This window comes from Oryctolagus cuniculus, chromosome 13 (assembly GCF_051225735.1).
Source record: "Oryctolagus cuniculus isolate XC-2025 breed Fujian yellow rabbit chromosome 13, ASM5122573v1, whole genome shotgun sequence".
Taxonomy (NCBI): domain Eukaryota; kingdom Metazoa; phylum Chordata; class Mammalia; order Lagomorpha; family Leporidae; genus Oryctolagus; species Oryctolagus cuniculus.
Genome location: NC_142879.1, coordinates 106192438 through 106217578, shown reverse-complemented (window position 1 = coordinate 106217578; position 25141 = coordinate 106192438). Strand labels below are relative to the sequence as shown.

General features: G+C 42.2%; 1 protein-coding gene across 6 annotated transcripts in view; it reads left to right on the top strand.

The window, feature by feature from the left end:
* The window catches only part of GPR158 (G protein-coupled receptor 158), a 347460-nt gene that overhangs the window by 167763 nt on the left and 154556 nt on the right, over positions 1-25141 (top strand). For all 6 annotated transcript variants that reach the window (XM_051820964.3, XM_002717291.6, XM_089312446.1 and 3 more), the window contains 2 exons: positions 2301-2403; positions 19174-19397. In XM_051820964.3, the coding sequence (XP_051676924.3) occupies positions 2301-2403; positions 19174-19397 (327 nt within the window). The remainder of the gene's footprint in view (positions 1-2300; positions 2404-19173; positions 19398-25141) is intronic.

Sequence of the window (25141 nt, the reverse complement as noted above, 5' to 3'; positions counted from 1 at the left end):
TATTTGTCCTTTGAGGACTAGCTTATTTCACTTAGTATAATGGTTTTCAATTTCATCCATTTTGTTGCAAAAGTCAGGATTTCATTCTTTTTATGGCTGAGTAGTAATCCATAGTGTGTTTATACCACATTTTCTTTACCCAGTCTTAGGTTGATGGATATCTGGGTTGATTCCATATCTTAACTATTGTGAATTAAGCTGAAATAAACATGGAGGTATGGATAACTTTTTCATATGCTGATTTCATTTCCTCTGGGTAAATTCCCATGAGTGTGATGGTTGAGTCATATGGTAGATCTGTTTTCAGATTTCTAAGGAATCTCCATACTGTCTTCTACAGTGGCTGCACCAGTTTACATTCCCACCAGCAGTGGGTTAGGGTACCTTTTCCCCTACAACCTTGTAAGCATTTATTGTTTGTTGATTTCTGCATGAGAACAGTTCTAATTAGGGTGAGGTGGAACCTCATTGTGGTTTTGATTTGCATTTCCCTGATGGCTAGTGATCCTGAGCATTTTTTTTATGTACTTGTTGGCCATTTGAATTTCCTGTTATGAAAAATGCCTGTTCAAGTCCTTTGCCCATTTCTTGACTGTTTGTTTTGTTGTTGTTGAATTTATTGAGCTCTTATAGACTCTGGATATTAATCCTTTATCAATTATATTCTGACAGTTGCCTCTTTACTTTGTTGAGTGTTTCCTTTCTCACTGCCAAAGCTTCTTACCTTGATGTAATCCCATTTGTCTATTTTTGCTTTTATTGACAAATGGTGCTGGGAAATTTGGATCTTCTTGTAAATAACATATTTTTTAAAAATTATTTTCATTTTATCTGAAAGGCAGATAGATAGATGATAAAAGTTATATAGAGAATTGATCGCCATCTCCTGGTTTACTCAATGAATGCCTACAGTAACCAGGCCTTGGTCAGGCAGAAGAAGTCAGGAGCATGGAACTCAATCCAGGTCACCCATGTGAGTGGTAGGAACCTAACTACTTGTCCATCATCTGCTGCCTGCCTGGGCACATATTAGCAGGAAACTGGATTGGAAGTAGAGTAGCTGGGACTCAAACCAGACACTCCAATATGGAATGTGGGTATCCCATATGATAACTGCTCTACCAGATGTCTGCCCATGATGAAATAAAGTATTTAAGGAAGTCCTTTAGAAAGCTCTTTCTCAGGTATTTCTTACTATGACTTAGAACGTTTATTAGCTCTTATACTTTATATGTAAATATCTATATTTTTCTACCTAATGGAGTTTTCATGATAATATTGATCTTGATGTTTAGTATTTGAGCTTAAATAGTGGTATTATTATTTAAATTATTTAGAATTATCTGTCAAGGGTCTCTGTATCAAAGGGATAGCTTGTATATTTTAAATATAAGTTCCTCTAGTAGACTATAATGACAAAAATGCAAAGGGTTGGTGTCTTGGTAGAACAAAGCAGAAAAGAAATTTAATTGTGGATTAGATTCTTGGAACACTCCTAATTTATTGATGTTGTATTTACAGTTTAATATAATTTATTCCTTGCTTATATAACTGAATGTAAAAATGAAGTATGTTCAGCTGAAATTTGTTTGGGTTAATTAATATAATTGAAAGAAGCCAAGATTAAGTTTTTAGTAGTTGTCTGTTAAATGTTGATGTGACATATTTGGAAAGCTGATCATTGTATTTATTTATTTATTTTTGTATGTTTAAACATTTATCCATGAACTGTATTTTAGGTAAATTACTCTTGAGATTGTTGGTTTGTCTTTATTTTTCTCTTTTAAATTTTCATTTTAAAATGTACTTGTTCCATTATTCCCCAAGTTTTTGTTATTTTGATCCAAGTTTGAATTCTGATGAATATTTAAATCATAAAAGCAATTTCCACACCTCTAATTCCGTTTATCTGTTTGCCTGCCACCTAAGTACCTGTGTACTTTTGCTTTGATAGAAAAACTATGGAAATACTCCTTGAAGCAGTGAGATGCTATGTGAGACATGCCAAAAAAAAAAAAAAAAAAAAAAGGCTGTCTGGTAATTACTCCCTCTGGCATCTACAGGAGGTAAAGATGTGTGGCAGACACAGTGCAAAGGCATAGGTTTAGGAGGAAGTTCCGCTTGCTACTTCTAGAAATATGTCTGTTGACAAACCTAAAATGAGAGCCCAAGAAAAGCAGTATTTCTGAAGAGTGTGTTGGTCCTGCAGCCATGAGCATTGGTAGACATTTGCGAGGCTTCTGGTCTTCTCGCTGTGGGTTAGGTTGTGACTAAGTATCCCGGTGTGCTCTCTTTCACAGTGTATGCCCATCAAAGGCCTGGGGTTCGTCCTGGGAGCCTATCAGTGCGTTTGCAAGGCGGGATTCTACCACCCTCGCGTCTTCTCCGTGAACAACTTTCAGAGTAAGTGCCTAGTTTCTGTGGAACTGGACATATGCATGTAACACACACCGCTCCACCATCGGACCTGCTTTTCGTCCTGTTGGGGTCCCGTGGTTGCATCCCCATGGTTTGGCACACCTTCATCACTTCGGGAGTTTCCATTTGGGCTTGTCATCGTCTGTGTTTCTGCGCATCAGAATGTATGTGCTGATTTCTGTTGTCCCTGCATTTAGGAAACGTGAAAATATTGTAGTTACGGGGCGAGGCCAGTTACGGTTTACGTACTGAGTGGTGTTGCTTCAGCGAGCTTCCAAAACTGATTTTGTGATTTTTTTTTTTTTACTTTTCTATTCATTTTTTTGCATGTTGGTATTCTATGCTGCATAAGAAGTTACCACACATGGTGCTGCTTAAAGCAACACAAATTTCTCATTCTACAGTTTCTCATCTTGGCTTTGCTGGATCCTCGGCACAAGGCTCAGCAGGCCAAGATCAAGGTGTCCCTGGAGTGTGGTCTCCGAGTATCAAGTTCCTCTTAAAAGCTGTTTCAGGCTGTTGTAGGATTTCAGGTGTTTGTAACAGCAGGCCTGAGACCCTCATTTTCTGACCAGCCTGGGGTCACTCTTGGCTCCTAAGAGATGCCTTGAGGCCAGCCCTGTGACCCCCTTCCCAGTAAGGCTGCCTCCTTCTTCAAGACCGCCAGGGGCCGTCCCCAGCTGCCTGGGCAGAATCTTAGGTGATGGAGAGTAGGCATGGGAGTGGCTCTCCCAGTACTCTCCCGGTGGCTTAGCCTGACTGCAGAGTGCCCCGCGTCATTTACGGTCCACCCCATTCAGAGGGAGATGCTTGTGCAGGGCTTGTAGTCCAGAATCAAAATGTGCTCATCTGGCTATTTTATTTCTGTTCCAGAAAATGCCAGTGCTACAGCTTGAATGTTGTGTGTATTCTGTCTCCAGAGAACGTGGTGTTTTCTTGCTGGCTTGTAGCTCTTGGATATCATTCACTGAAAAGGAGTATGGTGGTAAAAGGAGTGCTTTCCGTAGAAGTTAGGGTTTGGGTTCCTAACTTCCTGTGAAGCCACCCGTTTCACCATAGGAATAACTGGATGGTTTCTGTGTAGGAATTTGCATCTCTGCTGGGCATACATGAAAGAGGACATTGAGATTGAGCCCTGACTTTCTTCATCTGGTAATCTGGGGAAACACTGATAGATCATTAAATAGCATTTCCTCCCCCCGCCCCACCCCCTTCCTCCACCTAGAAGCCTACTCCTGATGTTGGCACTGTGTCCATTTCACTTGGGGGTTCCGGAGAGAAATGACATTTGGCTGTGCCCTCAGTCTTCTATTTCCGAATTCAGCCTTTGTTCTGAGTAGCAGCTGTAGTCGCAGAGTTCTAGGGTGATCTCCAGATTCTGCCTCCTTGCACACGGCGTCATCCCCTCCCCTGGAGCATGGGTGAGGCCTGGGAATACAACGGGGTGGTCACTCCCTTGCTTGGCCATGTTGTGTAGCAAAGGTGGTGGCTTGCTCACTCTAGTGTTACAGGAGTGTGATGTGTCTCTATTGTAGCAGACTGCAGGGGGAGAGTGGGGGCAGGGGGAGAGAGAGAGAGAGAGAGAGAAGAGGAGAGAAAACAGGAGCTGCTGGCTTTGAAGAACAAGACAAGCTTGTTGTGAGAAAGGCCATGTGGCTGGGCCTCATGCATGGCAAACCCCTCTGAAACCAGCAAGAAAACAGGAACGTGTGCCCCACAGTTGTAAGGGACGCACTTGGACGAAGACCCTGAGAAAACAGGAATGTGTGCCCCACAGTTGTAAGCCTGGACGCACTTGGACGAAGACCCTGAGCCTGGGAGAGAAGACGCCCTAGTGAAAGTCCTGATTCCAGTCTAGTGAGATGCTCAGCAGGGAGTCCAGTTGCACTGTCCTGACTTCATGTCAGCAGGAACTGCAAACTGGTAACCAGGCATTTTCAACCCTCACATTTCAGGTAACTTGTTATGCAGCAATAGGGACCATACAATGAGCACTGATGAAACCCTGTTTTCTGGCTGGGTATACATGTGTGTGCATGTGGGAATGTGTGCCCTAAGCCATGGGGACACCATAGCTACTGTGGCCTTCTCCCCATTTGTGGTCCAGACGTAACATATGATTCAACGTTGAAGGATTAAGGGACGAGGTTTCAGCTTATGTTCTGCGAAGGTATTTTGTATCTGGTTTACCCACATTTGTTCTCAGCTCCCACTTTGTGACTGAAATAAAACATCTAAATATTGTAGAACCAGGGAATGACTATGCCATTTGCTTATAACACCGCCCAGAGTAACTGGCTAACCTTTAACAACTTATCTTTATTTAATTTGCACACTCCTACTTTCTTCCTTATTTTAAAAGCCAGCAATTCTCTTTTTCTTTCTTTCTTTAAACTGGACCTACTGTCTCAGCACAGGCTGCTTGTTTGTGTGAGTCTACCTCCCATGTTGTGCTCATGGCAGCCATAGAGAAAGGCCATGGTCTTCAGTAGACTACTGATTACTGAGCATTGCTTTGGTTCAGCTGGGACCTCAGCACACACTCAGCCAGGTCTGACCTTCTTCAGTGACACAGCAGGAAGCTGGCTACAGATTATAATTTGAAGCCAGTAGAGTGTCGTTTGACCAAATCCATCTTTCCTGATGGCCTTGTCAGGCTGCATGACAAACCAACACTAATCTCTCCTTGATCTAAAGAAGTAGTATAACAGCCTGGCCAGGAATACAAGCTGTAGCTCACCGGGGACATCCACCAAGGACTGTGCAAAAGTTGTTTATATTTTTAATTTATTAGAACATGTTGCACATCTCTGTGTTTTAATGTGCTAATTCTTGTAATCATAGTATCCTGGCAAATTATGTGGGTGGTAGTCTTCATACTTTCTTGAGGAGATATCTATGAAGAAAGAATGACCACAGGTAACACTGAGGCCAAAGGCAGAGAAGGCATTAAACACCCGAAATGTGAGATAATGTAGGTGGAATTGCTAGCACAGTGCATGCCACAGACCTTGGAGTAAGTGTCCCATTGATACAGTTGGACCTACGTAAACATTAATGATATGTGTAAAGTGGCAAAGCGTAAATACCATGCATCACTAGCACTTTATCTCCAACCTTCTGCCCCATTACAAAACCAGCCTTAAGCTAGAACCCTTGTTGAATGGATTCTCCATGGATCAGAAGGAAGGTGGGCCAGCAAAAGTCTGTAGCAACCCGTGCTGGGTTGAGAAGCGGGAAGAGGAAGAAGGAAGGAACGCTGGGGAGGAAATGAGTCTGCCTAGTAGGCAGGATGGGGCATGGGAAAGTCACTTCCTGTAGCTGTGGATCTAGAAAGGGATCCCCAAGTCTCCCATTTCTTGTTACCCCCTTGGAGAAAGGAGCTAAGATAGGTTCCTGATCTCTTAGAGAAGCTATAAATATGACTTAAAAATGCTGCTACACTGTGAACTGCTTTCTGAAATCTTTGTTTAGAGCTGGGCTACAGTAAGCAAAAGGCTTGTGAAGACCATCAAGGGTGTGTTCAAATGACATGATTAGAAATTGTGCCGACAGCCCAGAGACCGTCTTCCTGGCCTCTCTCTTGGAATTGGTGGTTGCATGTGAGCTGACGGGACCTGACGTTTGGATAGTAGCAGGGTTTCAGAATAACCGAGTACTGCTGTCGAGCTGTCTCTTCAAATCCAGGCTCTTCTCTCCCAGGCTGCGGGAGCACAAGCCGATGACAAGCTCATCTTCCTCCAATGTGCCTTAGTGGGAGTTCTGTCCTCGGTGAAGCCTCTCCCTCTTTCCCGCAGACACTCGACCAGCCTCTCAGGCTTACTTCTTCTGTCCTTCGGATTGCCTTTGGCTTCTGTACATTCTCAGATAAATCCCCGCCAACAGATGGCTCATATCTACAAGCGATAATCCCAACTTGGCCACCTCCAGCGCTGGTGATACGGGAGACCTGTGCTGGGCAGGGTGGGGAGGCAGAGAAGTAATGAGAGACTTGGAAACATGGAGTTGTGGGTGAAAAAGTGGTGCAGTTTAGGGGGGCTGAGCTCTAAGGCACACTATGAGCAAGGCCCTGCTCAGACCCTGGGATCAGCTCGTGCCTCACCGCCTCTCTGCCCGCTGGGCTTCATGGCAGCAGAGCTGGAGTCGTCTGACTTTTCTGCAGATGAGGCTCCGTGTCCGTCTTCAGTGCTGACCCTGAGCTCCGCGAGGATAGAGTAACAGAACAGGAGCATGTTTTCATCAGCAGCACCATCACCTTTACTGCGGGCCTGACATGAGTCTTGTGGTCACTTTGAAGCTACACTTTGCTGTCCCATCAAAACCTAAACGGTGTTACTCCACTTAGAGCAGCAGAATCTCCCCTCTCATTGCCCACTCTTATATTTTTGCCTTCATCATTTGCCTGATTTTACATTTCTGTGTTTCTTTGTTTTATTAGTGCTTTTCACAGAGATTGGATTCCAGTCCCTACCTGTGTCCAGCAGATGGGGTCAATGGCCTTTGGGAGAATTCTCAGGCAGTCGGTCTGTCTGGAGCCCTGAGTGCTGCAGTGACCTTGTTGTTCTGGGGCTATGTTCTTTCCCACTACTGGGGCACTTCCCACACCACGCTGGACTTCCTGGCTGCTCATCTCAAGGCTGACTTTCTGCCCACAGTGTGATGCAGTAGTTAAGCGGGTCAGCTATGGGCTAGCCTTAGGCTTGAATCCTAACCCCACTGTGTCCTGGCACTGTGATCTTGCCTAAATTGTGTAACCCCTTGAAGCTTCAAATGTGCATTTGTGTAATGAGGATAAGAGACCCTGCTCCCTAGTTGTTGTAAGGATCACGTGAGGTCCTACGTGTAGTGTTCTGATCCTCATGTTTTGTGTAGATTAAACACTCCCAGATCCCGCTATTTCTGTCGTTATTTAGAAGGCTTGTTCATCCCCTCACACACTCCATGTATTTTCGTTCTCTCAAGCTCGTGTCTGCCCGCCTGTAAGGAAAGGGGTGAGTTTCCGAGTCGCAGCTGCGTTCAGTTCCTCTCGTCCCACACGTGGGCTGTGCTCTGAGGGCTGATGCTCTGGTGCTCCACCATCTTCTTTCTCCCCAACTGGCTGAAACTTTTCTTTGTTAGACTTTTTTTATGCCTACTTATTGATTTCATTGTTATTTTTAAAAATTCATATAATCTTATTAGACTGCTAGATAGAGATCCGTTTGTGTTAATCATCTTCTCCCAAATTTGAAAAAAAACCTCCTGCAGGCTAACTTGAACATCAGTCATTCACTCATTAGCTCATTGTGGTAGATAGAATATCTGAAACAATGTCTCAGATGTCAAGGTCAAAAAGGCTAAGGAAATGCAATGGAACTGTTTCAAATCAGGCTGCAAATATGGCAGACAGATCCAGTGCAGGATACCTGATTTCATCCTGGGTAGAGAAAAGTAGCTACCAAGGAAATTATTGTGACAGTTGGTGAAATTATAATATGGATCATACATTAGATGTTAATACTGCATCAATATTAAATTCCCCAACTTCAGTCGTTGTAATGGTTTTCTGTGGGGATGTGCTTTTTGTAGGACATACAAATGGGTAGAGAGACTATCTCCAACCTAATCTAAAATAGTTCAGAAGAAAAGCATACAAAGCTAGAAGCATCTGCCTATTGAGATATATATATATATATAGCTGAATGAAAGCCTTTGGTGAATCTAGTTAAGAATATATGAGATATCTTTACACTATTAGTTTTTCTGTAAATTTTAAATCAAGTCAAAATTAAAAGTTCCAGGACAGGCCTTGTGAGGTTAAATCACCACTTTGGATGCCCCCATCTCATACTGGATTGCATGGGATCGAGTCCTGTCTGATCCAGCTTCCTGCTAATGCACACAGGAGGCAGTAGATGATGGCTCAAGTACTTGGGTTCCTGCCATCCAGCAGGAGACCTGAATGTAATTCCTGGCTCCTGGCTTCAGCCTGGCCCAGCACTGGCTGTTGCAGGCACTGGGGAGTAAGCCAGTAGGTGGAAGATATTTGTCTCTCTCTCTCTCTCTTTCAAATGAATAATCTTTAATAATTAAAAGTTATAAAAATCCAGTTTTCAGAATATTAACTATGTTTCAATTAGAGAGCTGATATTTTAAAACTGTGGTGCAGGCAGGTTAATTAGGTCTTTATTTGGAACAAAAATTCTTTTCCCAAAGTGAATTCTTTCCTAAAAAATGTCTTTTTAAAATATTTATCTCTTAATTATAAAAATATTACATGCTTAGTAAAGAAATGTAAATGTAAAGAAATAAAACCTTTACTAGGCCTTTCAAAAGTCTATTACTGGGGCTGGTTTTATGGCATAGTGAGTAGGGTAAAGCCGCCTCCTGTAATGCCAGCATCACATGTGGGTGCCTCTCATGTCCCAGCGGCTCCGCTTCTGATCCAGCTCCCTGCTAATGCACCTGGAATAGCAGTGGGAGATGGCCCAGGTGCTTGGCCCCTGCCACCCATGTGGGTGACCCAGATGAGACACCTGGCTCCTGGCTTGAGCCTGACTCAGCCCTGGCCATTGCTGCCATCAGAGGAGTGAACCGCTAGATGGAAGATACTCATTGTCTGTCTGTCTGTCTCTCCCTCCCTCCCTCCCCCTCCCCTCTTCTCTCCCTCTCACTCTATTATTCTACCTTTCAGATAAATAGATAAATCTAAAAAAAGTCTGTTATTGACTTAATTCTTTTCAGTTATAGTTTTTACCCAAATGCCTATATAAGTGTATAGAATCTGTCTAAAAACTTGGTATTTATTTTAAATATCATTCATAGTTTTGTTGAACGCAATTTTAAGTTACATAGATATTCACTGAATAACTGCATTATGGTTTACTTAACCATTCTCAAGTTTATACTTTTACCAGTTTACATAAATATAAAAAATTATACTTAAAAAGAAACCAGAGTCCTATGTTCTTCATCAATGTAATAAAGTTAAGGCCAGCTGATAGGCTGCCATGCTGTTCACACGTTGTCATGATTTGTTTCAGCAGGTTCATGTTTACAGGTGAATGTTTTAGAGTCCCAGTGCCTGTGAATCCTATGGTAACCTTCCCCAGTGTCTTTCTCCGTATTTCTGCACAAGGTGCTACATTTGACCATGCAGACAAGGAACTAAGAATCTGCTGTTGCAAATATAGAAGGGACACATATTTGCCCATTGTCTCCAGGAATATTTGTTTCATTTGGAAGTCCCAAGTACCATGTTCAAGATATTTCAGGCTTTCACAAAGCAGACTGGCCTTCTGGGCATGACAGTTCTGTTTCCAGTTGCTCAGAACTGAGATTCCAGATCAAACTGTCTTCCAACACGGTTGCTAAACATACTTGCCCATAGATGCCAAGTCAGTTGTGATAATATATTCTTAATGTGTTCTTCTAGCTTGTTTCTAGCATCTTAAGAAACACATCTAGGGGCCAGCGCTGTGGCTCATTTGGTTAATCCTCCGCCTGTGGCGCCAGCATCCCATATGGGTGCCAGGTTCTAGTCCTGGTTGCTCCTCTTCCAGTCCAGCTCTCTGCTGTGTCCTGGGAGTGCAGTGGAGGATGGCCCAAGTTCTTGGGCCCCTGTTTCTGCATGGGAAACTAGGAAGAAGCACCTGGCTCCTGGCTTCGGATCGGCGGCCGGCCGTAGTGGCCATTTGGGGAGTGAACCAACGGAAGGAAGACCTTTCTCTCTGTCTTTCTCTCTGTCTATAACTCTACCTGTCAAATAAACTAAAAATGTATAGAAACACATCTAAGCATACCCAGTTTGAGAGTATGAAGAATGATGTCTGGAGTTGGATATTATTGTCAACTAACTATTCATATAATACATCTGTTAATTTATTCTTTTGAGAAAGTAATCCATTAGCAATTTTTTTTTACTGAGTATGCAATATGTATAAAATTCCTTTGGTCTGAGTGTATAAAGAGATACATAAGTTATGGTACCTACCACATAAAAATGTAAACCTTCATAAACTTAAAGTACTCTTCAGTAGATTAACAAAGAACCTATTATTATTATTTAGTAGTAATATGTCTTCTTTTCTTTTTTTAAAGATTTATTTATTGATTATTGAAATACAGAGTTATAGAGAGGCAGAGAGGGAGAGGGAGAGGGAGAGATCTGGCATCCAATGGTCCACTCCCCAGATGGCCACAATGGCTGGAGCTGAGCTGGTCTGAAGCCAGGAGTCAGGAGCTTCTTCCAACTGTCCCACATGGGTGCAGGGTCCCAAGCACTTGGGCCATCTTCTACTGCTTTCCCACGCCATAGCTGAGATTTGGATCGGAAGAGGAGCAGCTGGGACTCAAACCAGCACCCTATGGGAGACCAGCACTGCAGGTGGTGGCTTTATCCGCTGTCCCACAGTGCCGGCCCCAAGTAATATGTTTTCTACCAGCTACATTTGTTCCCTTGTCCTGGATGGGAAAGTTCAGTGTAAGTTGCTAATATATTTTTGGAGCTAGACTATTGTTTTTGAGTGCTACAGGAAGTACTGAATATGGAAATCTCTTCTTAATTTTTATTTCATTTTTGAGCTGTAGAAATCTCTACCTTTTGGTTTTGCTTTTACAACTTTGTGTCACTTATAAAACCTCAAGATTTTTGCTAATCACTTGAAGATAAAGACAGGGCTGGAGTGGTGGTGTAACTGGTAAGGCTGCCACCTGTGCTGCCTGCATCCCATATGGGTGCTAGTTCGAGTCCCAGGTCCTTCACTTCCAATCATGCTCCCTGATAATGTGCCTGGGAAAGCAGTGGAAGATGGCCCAAGTCCTTGGGCCCCTGCATCCACATGGGAGACCTGGATGAAGCTCCTGGCTCCTGGTCTTGGCCTCTCTCAGCCCTGGCAGTGTGGCCATCTGGGTAGTGAGCCAGTGACTGGAAGATCTCTCTTTCTGTAACCCTGACTTACAAATAAATAAATCTTTTAAAAAATTAAGATAAGGAAATTCTTAAAGGAAATATTTCCTGTGATAACACTTTACTAATTGCCATTTGTCACTTGTTCTTGTGATGTTGTTGAGTACAAAGAATAAAAAAAAATCATAGTTTGTTAACTAATTGCCTTTAACCCATGACTATTAAAATAGTTAACCAACATGATTTAATAGTGCCTATATTAGAAAATTTAGAATGGATTATAGTTATTTTTAAGATTTATTTATTTATCTGAGAGTAGAGTAACAGAGAGAGGGAGACATACAAAGAGAGAGAGGGAGGAAGGGAGAGAGACAGAGAGAGGAGAGAGATTGATTCCATCCTCTGATTCACTCCCAGAATGGCTACAACAGCTGGGGCCAGACTGAAACCAGGAGCCAGGAGCTTCTTCTGGTTGTCCTACATGGATGAAGGGGCCCAAGCACTTGGGTGATCTGCTGCTGCTTTTCCCAGGCCAATAGCAGGGAGTCAGATTGGAAGTGGCACAGCCAGGACCTGAACCCATACCCATATGGGATGCCGGCTTGGCAGCTTTACCCAGTATGCAACAGTGCCGGCTCCAGCCATTTTATTGAAAACTACAATTCCCACCCCAGCATGTTGGATGCTTCTTACCTTGTCCCACTGTTTTTTTTTTTTTTTTTTTTTTGGGGGGGGGTGTACTTCTTCATTTTAACATATGATACTTTTTTTTTAACCTTTTGTGTTGACTAACCTAGATTGTGTCTGTTTTCTTTGACTAAACTCCTCAGAAACAGAAATCTTTGTTGTGTTGACCCATTTACTCCATTGAAACTATTCCTGGCATGTAATCTGACACTCAAAATTGGTTGTGGAGTGGACTGAGAGTTTGCTTCTGTCAGATGCTTCACAATTTGTAGTACCGCCTTTCAATCCACGCCTCGTTCCAGAACTGACTTGGAATGCCGTACAGAAATGCACTCTGCATCAGAAGAGCAATTACAGACGAGGAAATTGGAGCAAGAGTGAAATAATCGTCATGGAAAGGAAAGGGAGAAAGTGAGATCTTTTAGACCTAATCGATTTGGTTCTGAGGAGAAAGGTATTCTTAAATTTTGATTGCTTCAAAATGATGGAAAATTTTCCCAAGCTAAAGGCCTTGTCCCATATGCCACTGCCATATCCTGCAAAAACCCACAGGCCCAAATGCACAACACAGTTCATAGACTGCAGTAGTTGTCAGATTTGAGGTTCTGAACAGGCTCTGCTCATCCCATCTGGGAGAACTGTAAACCTTTGCAGACACTGGTGAAGTTCAAAGGGTCATTTATATTCAAGGTAAACAGCAGAGACTGTTTGGTTTAAATGGAGGCAGAAGCATCTTAAGCCAATGAGAAAATGTCAGCCAAATTTAGCGGAAGCAGAAACGGCAAAGACCAGGTTCAGGGGAAGCATTTCCAAAACAAAGAGTACTTTCCACAGAGACCTTTACTTCCCCAGTGGAACCTCTGTTGTGGTTGCCTCTTCAGCCCTGCTGTTTATGGTGGTTTGGTTGGAGGAATCTGGCCTGTGTTTGGAGTCACCGTCTTGGGTTGCTGATGTCCCATGTCTATTTCAGTATGTTGCCCGTTGGTTGCTACTTGGTTGTTTCTACTGGGAGGGTGAACTCAGTCCTCTTCTGTCTTGTCCAGAAAGGGAAGTTCTAGCCTCTGCCCTCCAGTCTGCACCCTGGGCTCCATCTCCGTCATTCCCCAGTCTCCCTGCTCTGTACCTCTCAACGCTGTAGTCACCGTCATCACACCTTCTGAATCCTTGGCCGTCTCCTTTCTCTTATTCAGTACTGTGTCTCTGGCTTCCCTTTATCTCGTTCGTACTCAAGAATTAACACATCACCCTGTGAAGCTCTCATCCTTCTTAGCTCTTGGCCTGTGTGTCCTGTTGATGCTGAAGTTTGTGTCTGTGTTGAATACCTGCTTTCCACACTCCCCATTCCTCACAGCCTACCTCTTACTCTTGCCATTGCTGTGACTGTTTCCTGAACGGTCTGCACAAGTGTGCTTATTGGTGTCTGGCTTGGACCTTCTTTTCACACTTCTCCCTTTATGTGTGCTATGGGGCCCCTCTGAAGTCATGGCGCAGGAGGCAGCAAACTGTTCCATACTCATGAGGGTAAACCCTGGGACTGTGGGCAGTTCCTGACTCTGGCCACCCTTGATCCAAGATGAGATTGATGATGACTCAGCTTCAGGAGGTCACTGGAGGATTGAGCACCTGCTGCCCACCCAGAAACAGAAAGATTGTAGTTTCATTACATAGTTTGCGTTAACTTTTCCTCCTTCCCCTCTTCATTCCCTTCTCTGATACTCCTGGTCTCTAGGAACCCAGTTTTTAGTCATGAAAGCAAAGCTGTGTCCTTGAAACAATATTCATTATTCTGTCTGCTCAGCTTCTCTGCCCTCTGCGTTTGCTTCCATGCTACTGATAATTGTAGAAAATCCCAATACTATCTTGACCACATCTCTAAGTAAGTCATATCATCTCATCTCAGCATAACTTGATGCTTAGTCCAAGTGGTCAGTTTCAGTTCACAATTGATCATAATGATAGGACTAAGAATCAAAGGGATCACATAAACAAGACTAGTGTCTGCTAATACTAACTGATAGAACAAAAAAGGGAGAGAACGATCCAAAATGGGAAGCAGGATACACAGCAGACTCATAGAATGGCAGATGTCCTGCACAGCACTCTGGCCTCAGAATCAGCCCTTAAGGCATGTGGATCCGGCTCTAGAGCCCATGAGAGTACTTTAGGCATGGAAAGCCAAGACACTCTGGCAAAAAAAAAAAAAAAAAAAAACCTAAATGAAAGATCTCTGCAAGTGAGATCCCAGTGGAAAGAACGGGTCATCAAAGAAGGAGGTACCTTTCTCTGAAGGGAGGAGAGAACCTCCATTTTGACTATGACCTTGTCTAAACAAGATAAGAGTCGGTGAACTCAAAAGGCCTCCATAGCCTTGGCAACTCATGACTGGAGCCTAGGGGGATTACTGATGCCATAAACAAGAGTGTCAATTTGTTAAGCCAACAACAGGAGTCACTGTGCACTTACTCCTCATGTAGGATCTCTGTCCTTAATGTGCTGTACATTGAGATTTAATGCTATAACTAGTACTCAAACAGTATTTTTCACTTTATGTTTCTGTGTGGGAGCAAACTGTTGAAATCTTTACTTAATGTATGCTAAACTGATCTTCTGTATATAAGAGAAATGAAAATGAATCTCGATGTTAATGGAAGGGGAGAAGGAACGAGAAAGGGGAGGGTTGCAGGTGGGAGGGAAGTTGAGGGGGGGAGCCATTGTAATCCATAAGCTGTACTTTGGAAATTTATATTCATTAAATAAAAGTTAAAAAAAAATTTAAAAAAGTCCTACAAAAAAAGGCAAATATTAATTTAAATTTACTTGATTTCACTTTATTGAAGAGAGAGAAATGAAGAGAGATCATACCTCCACTGGTTTACTTCTCAAGTGCCCACAGCTGGGCCAGGTTGAAGCAAGGAGCCAGGAATTCAATCCAGATCTCCCATGTAGGTCACAGGAGACCAAGGACTTGAGCCATCACTGTTGACCTCCAGTGTACTCATCAGCAGGAAGCTGGATCAGAAGTGGAGGGGTCAGGATTTGAATCAGACACTCCAACAGGGAATGCAGTTGTTCAAGTGGCAACTTAACTGCTGTGCCTGACACTTACCCTGTTATTGCTTTATTTTGAGACAAACACACACCCACACACACATTCTTCTTCTTCGTCTTCATCTTTGTCTGCTGATTCATTCTCCAAATGCCCCCCCAGGGCACCGTGGTCTCCCAGGTCTTCTGCAAAGTAGCAGTCCAGGCCTCTCCTGTGGGTGGCAGATACCCAGCAACCTGAGCCGTCACTGCTGCCTCCAAGGTCTGCGTTAGAAGAAGGCTAGTCAGGACCTGGAGCCAAGTATAGAACTCGGGCTCTTGATACAGGGTGTGAGTGTCTTAACTGCTAAACACCCACCCCAACCCTCCCCAGCAAACTGGATTCTTTTCCCTGCCCAGGGATCCCGTGCCATAGTGTGCTGTGTTGCTGCCTGTATCTTTCATGCCCGCAAACTCAAAGCTGGCCTGTTCACTCTCAACACATGTTCTTACCTGATGTGTTGAGAGATAGTAAGACTCAAGACTGGCTTCCATGTTCTTTTTCCTCAAGTAAAGTGGTGTTTTCATCTGATTCTTCTCTGCAAAAGGGGAACAAAAAGAAAATTCAAAAAAAATTTAATCCACCTCCACTTTCCTGGTGTGAAGAGAGATATCAAGTGTTCCAGGAGTTCATTTCTGTTGATTGCATTCAGTCCTAACTTCTCCAGTCCTTTTCTTTTTTAAGGAGCCCGCCAATGATTCCCTTTACTGACTACAACTGTATTCAGCTCTCACTTGTAGATAGATAGATAGATGTTGAAATACTATTCAGCTGTAATGGAGGAAAAAGAAAAAAAAAAAAACAGGAAATTCTGTCATTTGCAGCAAAATGGATGGATGAACCCAGAAGACATTTACGTTAAGTGAAACGAGTTAGACACAGAGAAATAAATACCACCTGGTGTCACTTATGTGGAATCTAAAAATGTTGGACTCATAGAAGCAGAGGGTGGAATGGTGATTGCCAGAGGTGGGACTGGGATGTGGCTGGGGAGAGGGGAATGGTGCTCAAGGAGTAGGAGAGTCACAGTTAAGTAGGAGGCGTTCCATTGCGTGGCAGGGTGGCTACAGCTGTGATGACGTACATGTCCAAACGACTAAAAGAAACATTTTAAATATTCTCATCCCAAAGAAATAATGAACATTTGAGCAACATGGATATGTCACTTTTCCTGATCACTGCATAGAGTACGTCTCTACTGAAATATCACATTCTGCTCTTTCTACTAAAAATGAAATTTTTAAAAAGGCACAACACTTAACATCTTCTTTCTTAACCCCATCTTTAGTCCTCTAACCTTGACAACCCATTTTCAATCTCTACCAATCTTTGGAATTTACCATGCTAAAGGCCAATGAATTATAAAGCCATTAAGTGTCATAGCTTTTCCTCAGTCATCCTGTTTGGTCACATTCCAGCATTTTCCAGTAAATCTCAGGTTTTTGTTAAGACATTGTAGATACTTCTGCCTCTCTAGCTTCTTGCTCTTTGCATTGCCTAATCTTCACCACACAAGCTCCCAGGGTTGATCCAGCCCCTATGCCCACCTCTGGTATTATTTCTTATTGTGACGAGCTGTGCCTCTAAGCCTTCTTGTCTGAAATGGAATTAATCATACACACTCACCCTTCCCATAGCCCTGCTCTGTCTTCTAGTGTCTTGGTTTTCTGAGTAGTGGTACCTTTCTTTTGAAACCCCTGCATTTGGAGAAAGACCAGTTACTGTGATTATGCAAACCATCTCATTTAATTCCCCAAAAGTCTCCAAGAAATTCATATTTCTTGAATAAGTAAATTAACACCCAAAGTGGCCAATTGACTTTCCAAATGTCAGTATTATCCAGGGTAGGAAGTGAGTCTTGACACTAAAATCCATTTACTTTTCACCGTGTAACAGAGTGAATACTCTCAAATAGTAACATGCCCTGAGTCATCAATTAAATATTCAATTATGTCTCTGCTGTTCTATTTACCGGAGAAGGAAAGTAGGTTAATTCATTTTAGAAAGAGTGTGATTGGATAGCAAGAGATGAAAGAAGTAAATATATTCTGTTAAATTTTGTGTTAGCAAAATACTGTTAATCAGAAGAAACTCTCTCCTAAGATAATCATGGTTTGATATACTGAGCAGAGTACACATTCATGAATGTCTTCATAGAGTTCAGAGTTGGAAATTTTTTTAGTCTTTGTTATTAATTGGATATTTGTTGCTGTGAAACTCAGTGATAAAGGTAATCTTTATATATCGAGCATCACAGCTAATTTAAGTTTGACAAGTGAGTTGGAAGACTCTCCAATCAAAGGGAGGATTAGTAGCAGTCCTTGGTTACCAGGATGGAAAAGTCTTACAGACACGCAAAGTGGGAAGTGACATGATAGCCTGAAAGTGCGGATTGCACTCTAGGCCAGGGAGGCACCATCATTAGGCAATTGCACACTGAACAACTGTCGTTTAAGTACCCATTTATGCAGTTTAGACCTCATGAACTTGATAGACAAGGTCCCTGCAGAATGTAGGAGTAACCAGAAGCTCATTTTAGATTCTGTACCATGTAGGTCAAGAAGTTCCAGAACGCGATGGGAATATGTACTTGGTGCGTGAAAAGATGTAGCTGTCCCACCCCTCCTCCTGGTTTACTCTTGAGCAAATATCTGTGGAGTAAGACCTGTGCTTTAGGGAGTTCCATCCATTGGAGAGTGGTAGGTAATGACACGCAGAGCTTAGAAAACTGTTCCCTGCCCTTCATGAGTTTTCTTTCCATTTGTGCTAATTTTCTTCAATTGCTCTAAAAGAAAGTTTTAAAATTAAAGAATACAGTTTTGTTTGAATCCAAAGGCAAAGTAAGTCTCTTGAGGGTTGGTAAAGGATCTTTTATAAACGTGACAAAGAATGCAGAGGTAAAGATGGATTTTCACTCTGAACTCATTCTCACCCATGTCACAGGTGCAGGTCGTACTATTATTTCCCACTTGGGCCAATTTTTATTTAAAGATTTAAAAGCCATACTTCTATGGCTTCTATTGTACATATTTATATGATGCTGTGTGATATTTTATTACATGTATACATTTTATAGTGTCCAATCAGGGCAAATATATTTATCCTTATAAACATTTAATACTTCTTTATTGTGAAAACATCCAAAAACCCACCTTCTGTTTTTTGTAGTGATATATACAGTGTATTAACCTTATGTATCTTCGTGTACTGTACAGTAGAACCCCAGGACTTCCTCCTGTCCATTCATAGCCCAGTGCCTGTGAATCAGCCTTTCGCTGGTTCTCTGACCAGTGCTGATTACCACAGTTACATTTGTAACTTCCGTGAGGTCACCTGTTTTTTTAGACTCCATAAATGGGTGAGATCAGTGTTGCTTGTCTTTCTGGACTCGGTTTATTTCATTTAGCATAATGACCTATAATTCCATCCATACTGTTTCAAATGACAAGATTTCATCCTTTTTATGGCTAGCTAATACTCCATTGTATAATACCACATTTTTAAAAATCCATTCATCCGTTGATGCGCATGTAGGCTGTTTCCTCTTCCAGGCTCCCCCGAGTAGCACCGGCATGAACATGGCAGTGCAGCTGTCTCTGAGAGATGCATTTTATTGCCCTGGGACATTTACCTAGGAGCGGGTTGCTAGATCATATGGCAGCTCTATTTTTAGTTTTGCAAGGAGTCTCCATACTGTTGTTCACAGTGGCTGTACTAGGTTATATTCCTACCAAGAGTATACAAGGGTTCTGTGTCTCCACACCCTCACCAACCTTGTTATTTCCTATCTGTTTGACAATAGCCAATCATAGTGAGAGAGGTGATATTCTCATTGTGGCTTTGAGTTATGTTGAGCATTGTTTCATGTACTTGTTGGCCATTTATGTGTCTTCCTTTGAAAAATATCTACTTAGATCCATTGACTAGTTTTCAATTGGATTGTTTTTGTTTGTCTTTTGCTATTGAGTTTGAGTTCCTTACATATTCTGCATATCAGCCCCTTGTCCGATGTGTAGCTTGCAGATATTTTCTCCCAAGCATCATGTGGTCCCTTCACCCGACTGATTGACACTGTGGTCTCGTTTGGAACTTTCAGGACGGGGTCCGGATCATCATTTTTCAGGAAGTGCAAAGGATGGATCGGAAGAGGCGCACGTCTGCCTGCCCTGCAGGGAGGGCTGCCCCTCCTGTGCTGATGACAGCCCGTGCTTTGTCCAGGAGGATAAATACTTGCGGCTTGCAATCATCTCCTTCCAAGCCCTGTGCATGCTGCTCGACTTTGTGAGCATGCTGGTGGTCTACCACTTTCGCCAAGCAAAGGTAAACCCAGGTACCCTGGCCATGATCTTCCTTTTTTATTGCTGCGTTGCCTTTTCTCTTGAAGCAGATTGAATTTCTCACATCCCAGGTGCTTCTCTGTTCATCAGAAGCCTTTCCAAAGCACGTTTGGACTTGAGCATGCAAGTCATATGGTTTGGCTTCCCAGGAAAAACAGAAATCAATAATATGATACTTTATTTAACATGTTCTTCTACAAAATGTTTTTCCCTGGTTAGCCTGGAGCTCAGGTGCCTCATTGCTTTAATGGACTTCCCTTCCCATGGTCTCTTCAGTCTCTGGAGGAACGTGACCTGCTAGCACCCAGTATATTGTGAAGAAAGATGGTTGCGCTTAGCACGTGTCATTTTTGTTCCTCTTCATCGTATATGAAGATGATAAATGACTCAGTATTTTTGAGCTCATGCTTTGTTCAGCATGTTTATCCATGACCTCACATCTAGTCCCACATTATTATCCCAGGGTAACAGAGATCCAGGGAGGCCTTCCCCAGCTTTTGAGAGAATCTGTGTTCTGGTTCTGTTGCGAGAAATGAAAGAATACTGTCAGTGTTTTGTGCTTCTCCGTAAGGGCTGGATAGAATGCCTCAAGTGTTCAGACCAGGGCTTTCTGGAGAGCTTTCTCCAGTGGTCATCCAGTTAATTAGGTGTAGTCAGTGCGGTGTCAGAATGTGACGTTCTACTGCTTACAGGAACGTATTTATGCCATTGGAAAGGAAAATAAGCCTGACAGTTTCAACTGTTTCTGAATTCCAGTGACCCCTTCACGTTGGCTCAGTTGTCCTGATTGGTTTAGATCACAGAACTCCCTGAAAACATAAAGTGTTTCCATTACAAATTCAAAGAAGAAAACCATCCTCTGTGAATAGCATCTCTTAGGAGCCTCCAGTTAACATTATTTTAAAGCCTCTACTGATATTCTAGGTGAAATATCCATTATGTGAATGTTATAGACTTTCCTCTCAATTTTCAATAGTTTCATTAACAGAAGCATACAGCACAAATTAAAAACAAGCTTTGCGTCAGCAAGAAAATGCCAACAGGCAGATTACTCTTAATTTACCCAGTACTTGTCTTTCTTTCACAATACATTATGCGTTAAATTGCATAAATGATAAAACAGTAGTTGAATGGGGTTGGGAAAGAATAGACACTGTTACCTGAGTCAAATTAATTGTTTTTTGAAAAGCCTGTCAGTATCGGGGGGGGTGGTGGTGGTGGTGGGTAGAACTGAAAGGTTTATTTAATAAACCATTCTGAAATCTCCCATGCAGTATAATTCATTTATACAGTGGATAACGCATAGTTCTATGAATTTTAATTGACTTTAATTGTTAATGATTGCTGTGTTGAGTGGTCAGTGATATATGGTGGGTAGAACAATACATCGAAGATTGGGAAACCCAAGGCAGTTCTGGCTGGACCAGTGTTTCAGTCTGTGCTGATGTGACCTAGCATTACCAAAGCTATTAACCCCCCAGATCCCCTGCACTTTCACATGAAATGGCAGATTCATGACCAGACCCTGTTTTTAGGCCTATCATGAGAACAGATATTTTCACATGTCTTCACATGTCATGTTGGTGAAATTCCTATAGATACAAACCAGTTGGAATAAATTAGATATTATCTAGTGTTAAGATGGTTCCCTTTACAAAATCAATTTTCACAGACCGTGCTATACGACAGGCATTATATAAGTTAATATAGTGAAGGAATGATGTGTCCTATATGTTGAGGAAAACGAATGCGTGGTGCAGCCTTCTCTTGTGATTTCAATTACCAAAAGCAGTGGGTTAAGTGTGAAGTAGTAACACGTTTCCAGTACAGTGTGAGGGCTACAGATTTATAGCGTGAAGCGTCAGCTTTGCTTTGCAAAGTTTTCACGTGTCTTTGTGGTGCTTCTTTGAATAAAGTAGAAACCTAACAACCCCTTTTTGAGGATATTGTCTTCTTCCTTAGGAGTCTCTACTCACTGATAACTAAAAGAGCGAAGTCCACATAATCTGTCAATTTACATCTGTTTTGATGGACGAAAAAATACCAGTTGCGACTTAGAAGTCATCCTAACAACTAGACTCAGTGTGCAGACTCCGTAGCCAAGTGGTGAGATCTTATCCTGGCTCGATCCCTCGCTTATTGAGAGACCGGGAAAATGCCTGACCTCTCTTTGATTAGTTTTCTCTAAAAATTGTGTTCACACACTGTGTGCAACTCTGAAAATGGGCCATAGCCATGAGTGGGAAAGCCAAAATCTTCATGATCTTGGGTTAGGCAGTGGTTTCTTTGATATGACATCAAAAGCGTAAATAACAAAAGAATAAATAAGTTGAACTTCATAAAAATCAAAAACTTTTATGGATCAAACTATGCCATCAAAAATGTTTAAAAAAATAAGGATTTGAGAAAATATTTGCAAAACATGTTTATGATAAAATATTTGCAAAACATATCCAGAATATATGCGAACACTTATAACTCAACAACTAAAAAGAAAAACCAATATTCAAAGTGGGCAAAGGATCTAAGCAAGCATTTCTCCAAAGAAAATATTCAGTTCATCCAGTACACATTTGAAAAGATGCTCAAGAACAATTGTGAGGAAAATGTACACACGCCCCACAAAACCCCCGGCATAGCTAAAAATAAAAAGCACAGACAATAACAAGTGTTGAGGAGGGGAAGAGATCAAAACTCTAATCCGTTGCTGTTGGAAAAGTAAAATGGTACGGCCACTTTGGAAGACACTTAAAACTTACAGAGTCCTGATGTGACCCAGCAGTTCCAAGAGAATTGCAAACATGTCCAGACAAAAATGTGCACACAAACGTTCATACCAGCACTATTCATAGTAGTCAAAAAGTGGAAGCAGGGGCAAGTGTGGCTCAGTGGGACAAGTTGCCCTTTTGACACCCACACCCCATAATATGTGCAGTTTGAGTCCGGGTGACAGACATCTGCATTCCCTGTTTGTTTCAGCACTATCAGAGGAGCACAGATCTGGAGTCAGCCCAGCTGTCCATCTATGGATGAATGGGTAAACTGAATGTGGGATATACACACTGAAACACTGCTCAACCAAAAGAAAGAATTAAATCTGACATTTTTAGTAAAATGCTTGGAATCAGAGATCATTATATTAAATGAAATAAGCCAGGCACAGAAAGACAAATGCTGTTTGTTCTCTTTCATGTGTTGAAGTTTAAAAAGTTTAAAAATATAGGTGGGAGTAGGAGTCTGGCCCAGGGGCAGGATGTTGGTTATTATGCCCACATCCCATGTTGGAGTGCCTGGATTCAGTACCTGCCTGCAGCTCCTGATTCCAGCTTCCTGCCGATGCAAACCCTGGGAGGTCATAGTGTGGCTCAAGTAGTTGGGTCACAGCCACCTCTATGGAAGACCTGGATTGATTTCTTGGTTCCTGGCTGTGGCCAGGCCCAACCACAGCCATTATAAGCTTTCGGGAATGAACCTTCAGATTGGAGCTCTCTCCATCTCTCTGCCTCTCAAATAGATTAATTAATTAATCAAGTTAAATAGTCACTCTGAACTGAGAATAATGATTACTAGAGGTTAGGGAGGATGGGGGCGGGAAGATACAGGGAAGTTGGGTAACAGGTGCCAAACACAGTCAGATGGAAGTAACCACACAGCCAGATGGAAGGAACGATTGCTACTGTTCAGTAGTGTGGTGGGATGATTATAGTTCACAATAATCTATTGTATACCATATAAAGAACTGGAAGAGAGGAGCCATCAGCCTTCAAACATAAAATAAAGGTAAGGAAAGAGAAAGGCTAGTTGCCTGTTTTGGGTGGTTTATGCTGTGAATACGTGATGAAATAGTATAATGTACTGTATAAAAATGTACAAGTATTACATGTTAATCAAAAATTTAAAAATGGTAATTTAAGAGAACAAAAGTAGTAGTAGTTACAAAAGACTACATATTGTGTGATTTCACTTGTATGCAATGTCCAGAGAGACAAATGCACAGACAAGAAGTAGCCAGCTGACTGCTGGGGCTCCTGGGAGGGATGAACAAGGAAGGGCTCCTAATGAGGTCAGGGTATATTTTTGGGAAGATGAAAATGTTCTAAGATTAGATTTTGGTGATGGTTGCACAACTGTCAAATACAAACTAAACAAGACCCCTAATCTGAGAATCTGAAACCTGAAATGTCCCTAAATCCAAAAGCTTGTTAATGCCCACAGGATAGCACAAAGAGGAGATTCCACACCAGACCTCATGGGACGGGTCGCAGCAAAAGCACAGGCACAATGAAAATGCTACATGAAATTACCTCCAGGCTGTGTGTGTGTGTTACCGAAAGCTCAGTCCCTGTCCCTGGTGCTGAATCAAAATAACAAGGACAAGATAAGAGGGAAAAGGAAAGGGGAGTTCAATCTGTCGATAGATGAGGCTGCTAGTTCTTTCAGGTCCAGCTCCCAGTAACATGAATGAGGTGTGTAAGGGACATAAATAAATCTCATGTTCAGACTTATGTCTCATCCCTAAGAAATCTCATTATGTGTGTGAAAATATACCCAAATCCAACAAAACACTCCTAATCTCAAGGTAAAGGGTGTTCAACCTGTACTAAAAATCACCACATTGTATGCTTTTGAAAGGTAAGTATGAGGAATGTGCATTGTGTTTCAAGAAACTTCTTATGTATTTTTTTAAATTTATTTGGAAAAACAACAGAGAGGGGGAGAGATGGAGATGGAGAGAGGGAGAGAGGGAGAGAGAGAGATCAGTCTTCCATGCTGGTTCATTTCCCAAATGGCTGCAACAGCTGGGATTGGTCCATGCCAAAACCGTGTTCCAGGACTTCCACCCTGGTCTCTCTCGTGGTGACAGGGGCCCAAATACTTGAGCCATTAGAGGAGTTTACATACTACCAACTGTACAGTGTCCTTTTGAAGAGCTGATGAGATCACTCATGCAAGACACTTGACTCTTGGCATTCGTCTTGTGGCATTTTCTGGACATCGATTACATTCATAATCCGTATGTGCTTCCTGCAGTGGGGGATAAGCATGTCATGTAGAGTAGAAACACAGCCATGCCTGTTTGAAGTGGACGCCCTAACTCCACAAGAGCTGTTTCATGAGCACAATGCCGTCACACCACTGTCTGTACACTGCTGTCCTCAAGAACATTCACTACACATTTGTTTATAAACATGCCTTTTTGTCCTCTCAGCAACAGTTTAGTGGCAAATCAACTGTAGTTTATTTACCCACGTATCTGTGTCACTGACCTTTCTAAGAAGGTTCAATTTCCATCCCCCACTCTGCCCTCAAAATGAGAATTTTACCGAATTCTTTCTGGGTATCGATTATGAAGAGTTATCAAGGATGTTCAGAATCAAGATGCATGCCTCTTGCTGTGTTATTCCAATAGTAATAGTTTAACAGCTGATAGCATAAAAATAAGTTTTCACCCTTTTTTATCTAGAAAGATGAGAAAACTTCAGAACTATAATAACCTCACATTTCGTGGATAAGAATACCCACCCTCCTGAGAGACTGGGAGTTCCCCAGATAACATAGCTAGGTTGGGAAATTTATATATTTATGTTTTATCTTATGCCAGCAGATGGAACAGTCGCTTCTAGCAGATGAGAAGTGTAAGAGAACAAATCAAAGCTAAGTGAAAATAAGGATAGAGAAGATTAGTTGTAGTTCAATGTGAGGTTAAGGTAGAAAGTGGAGTCTGTG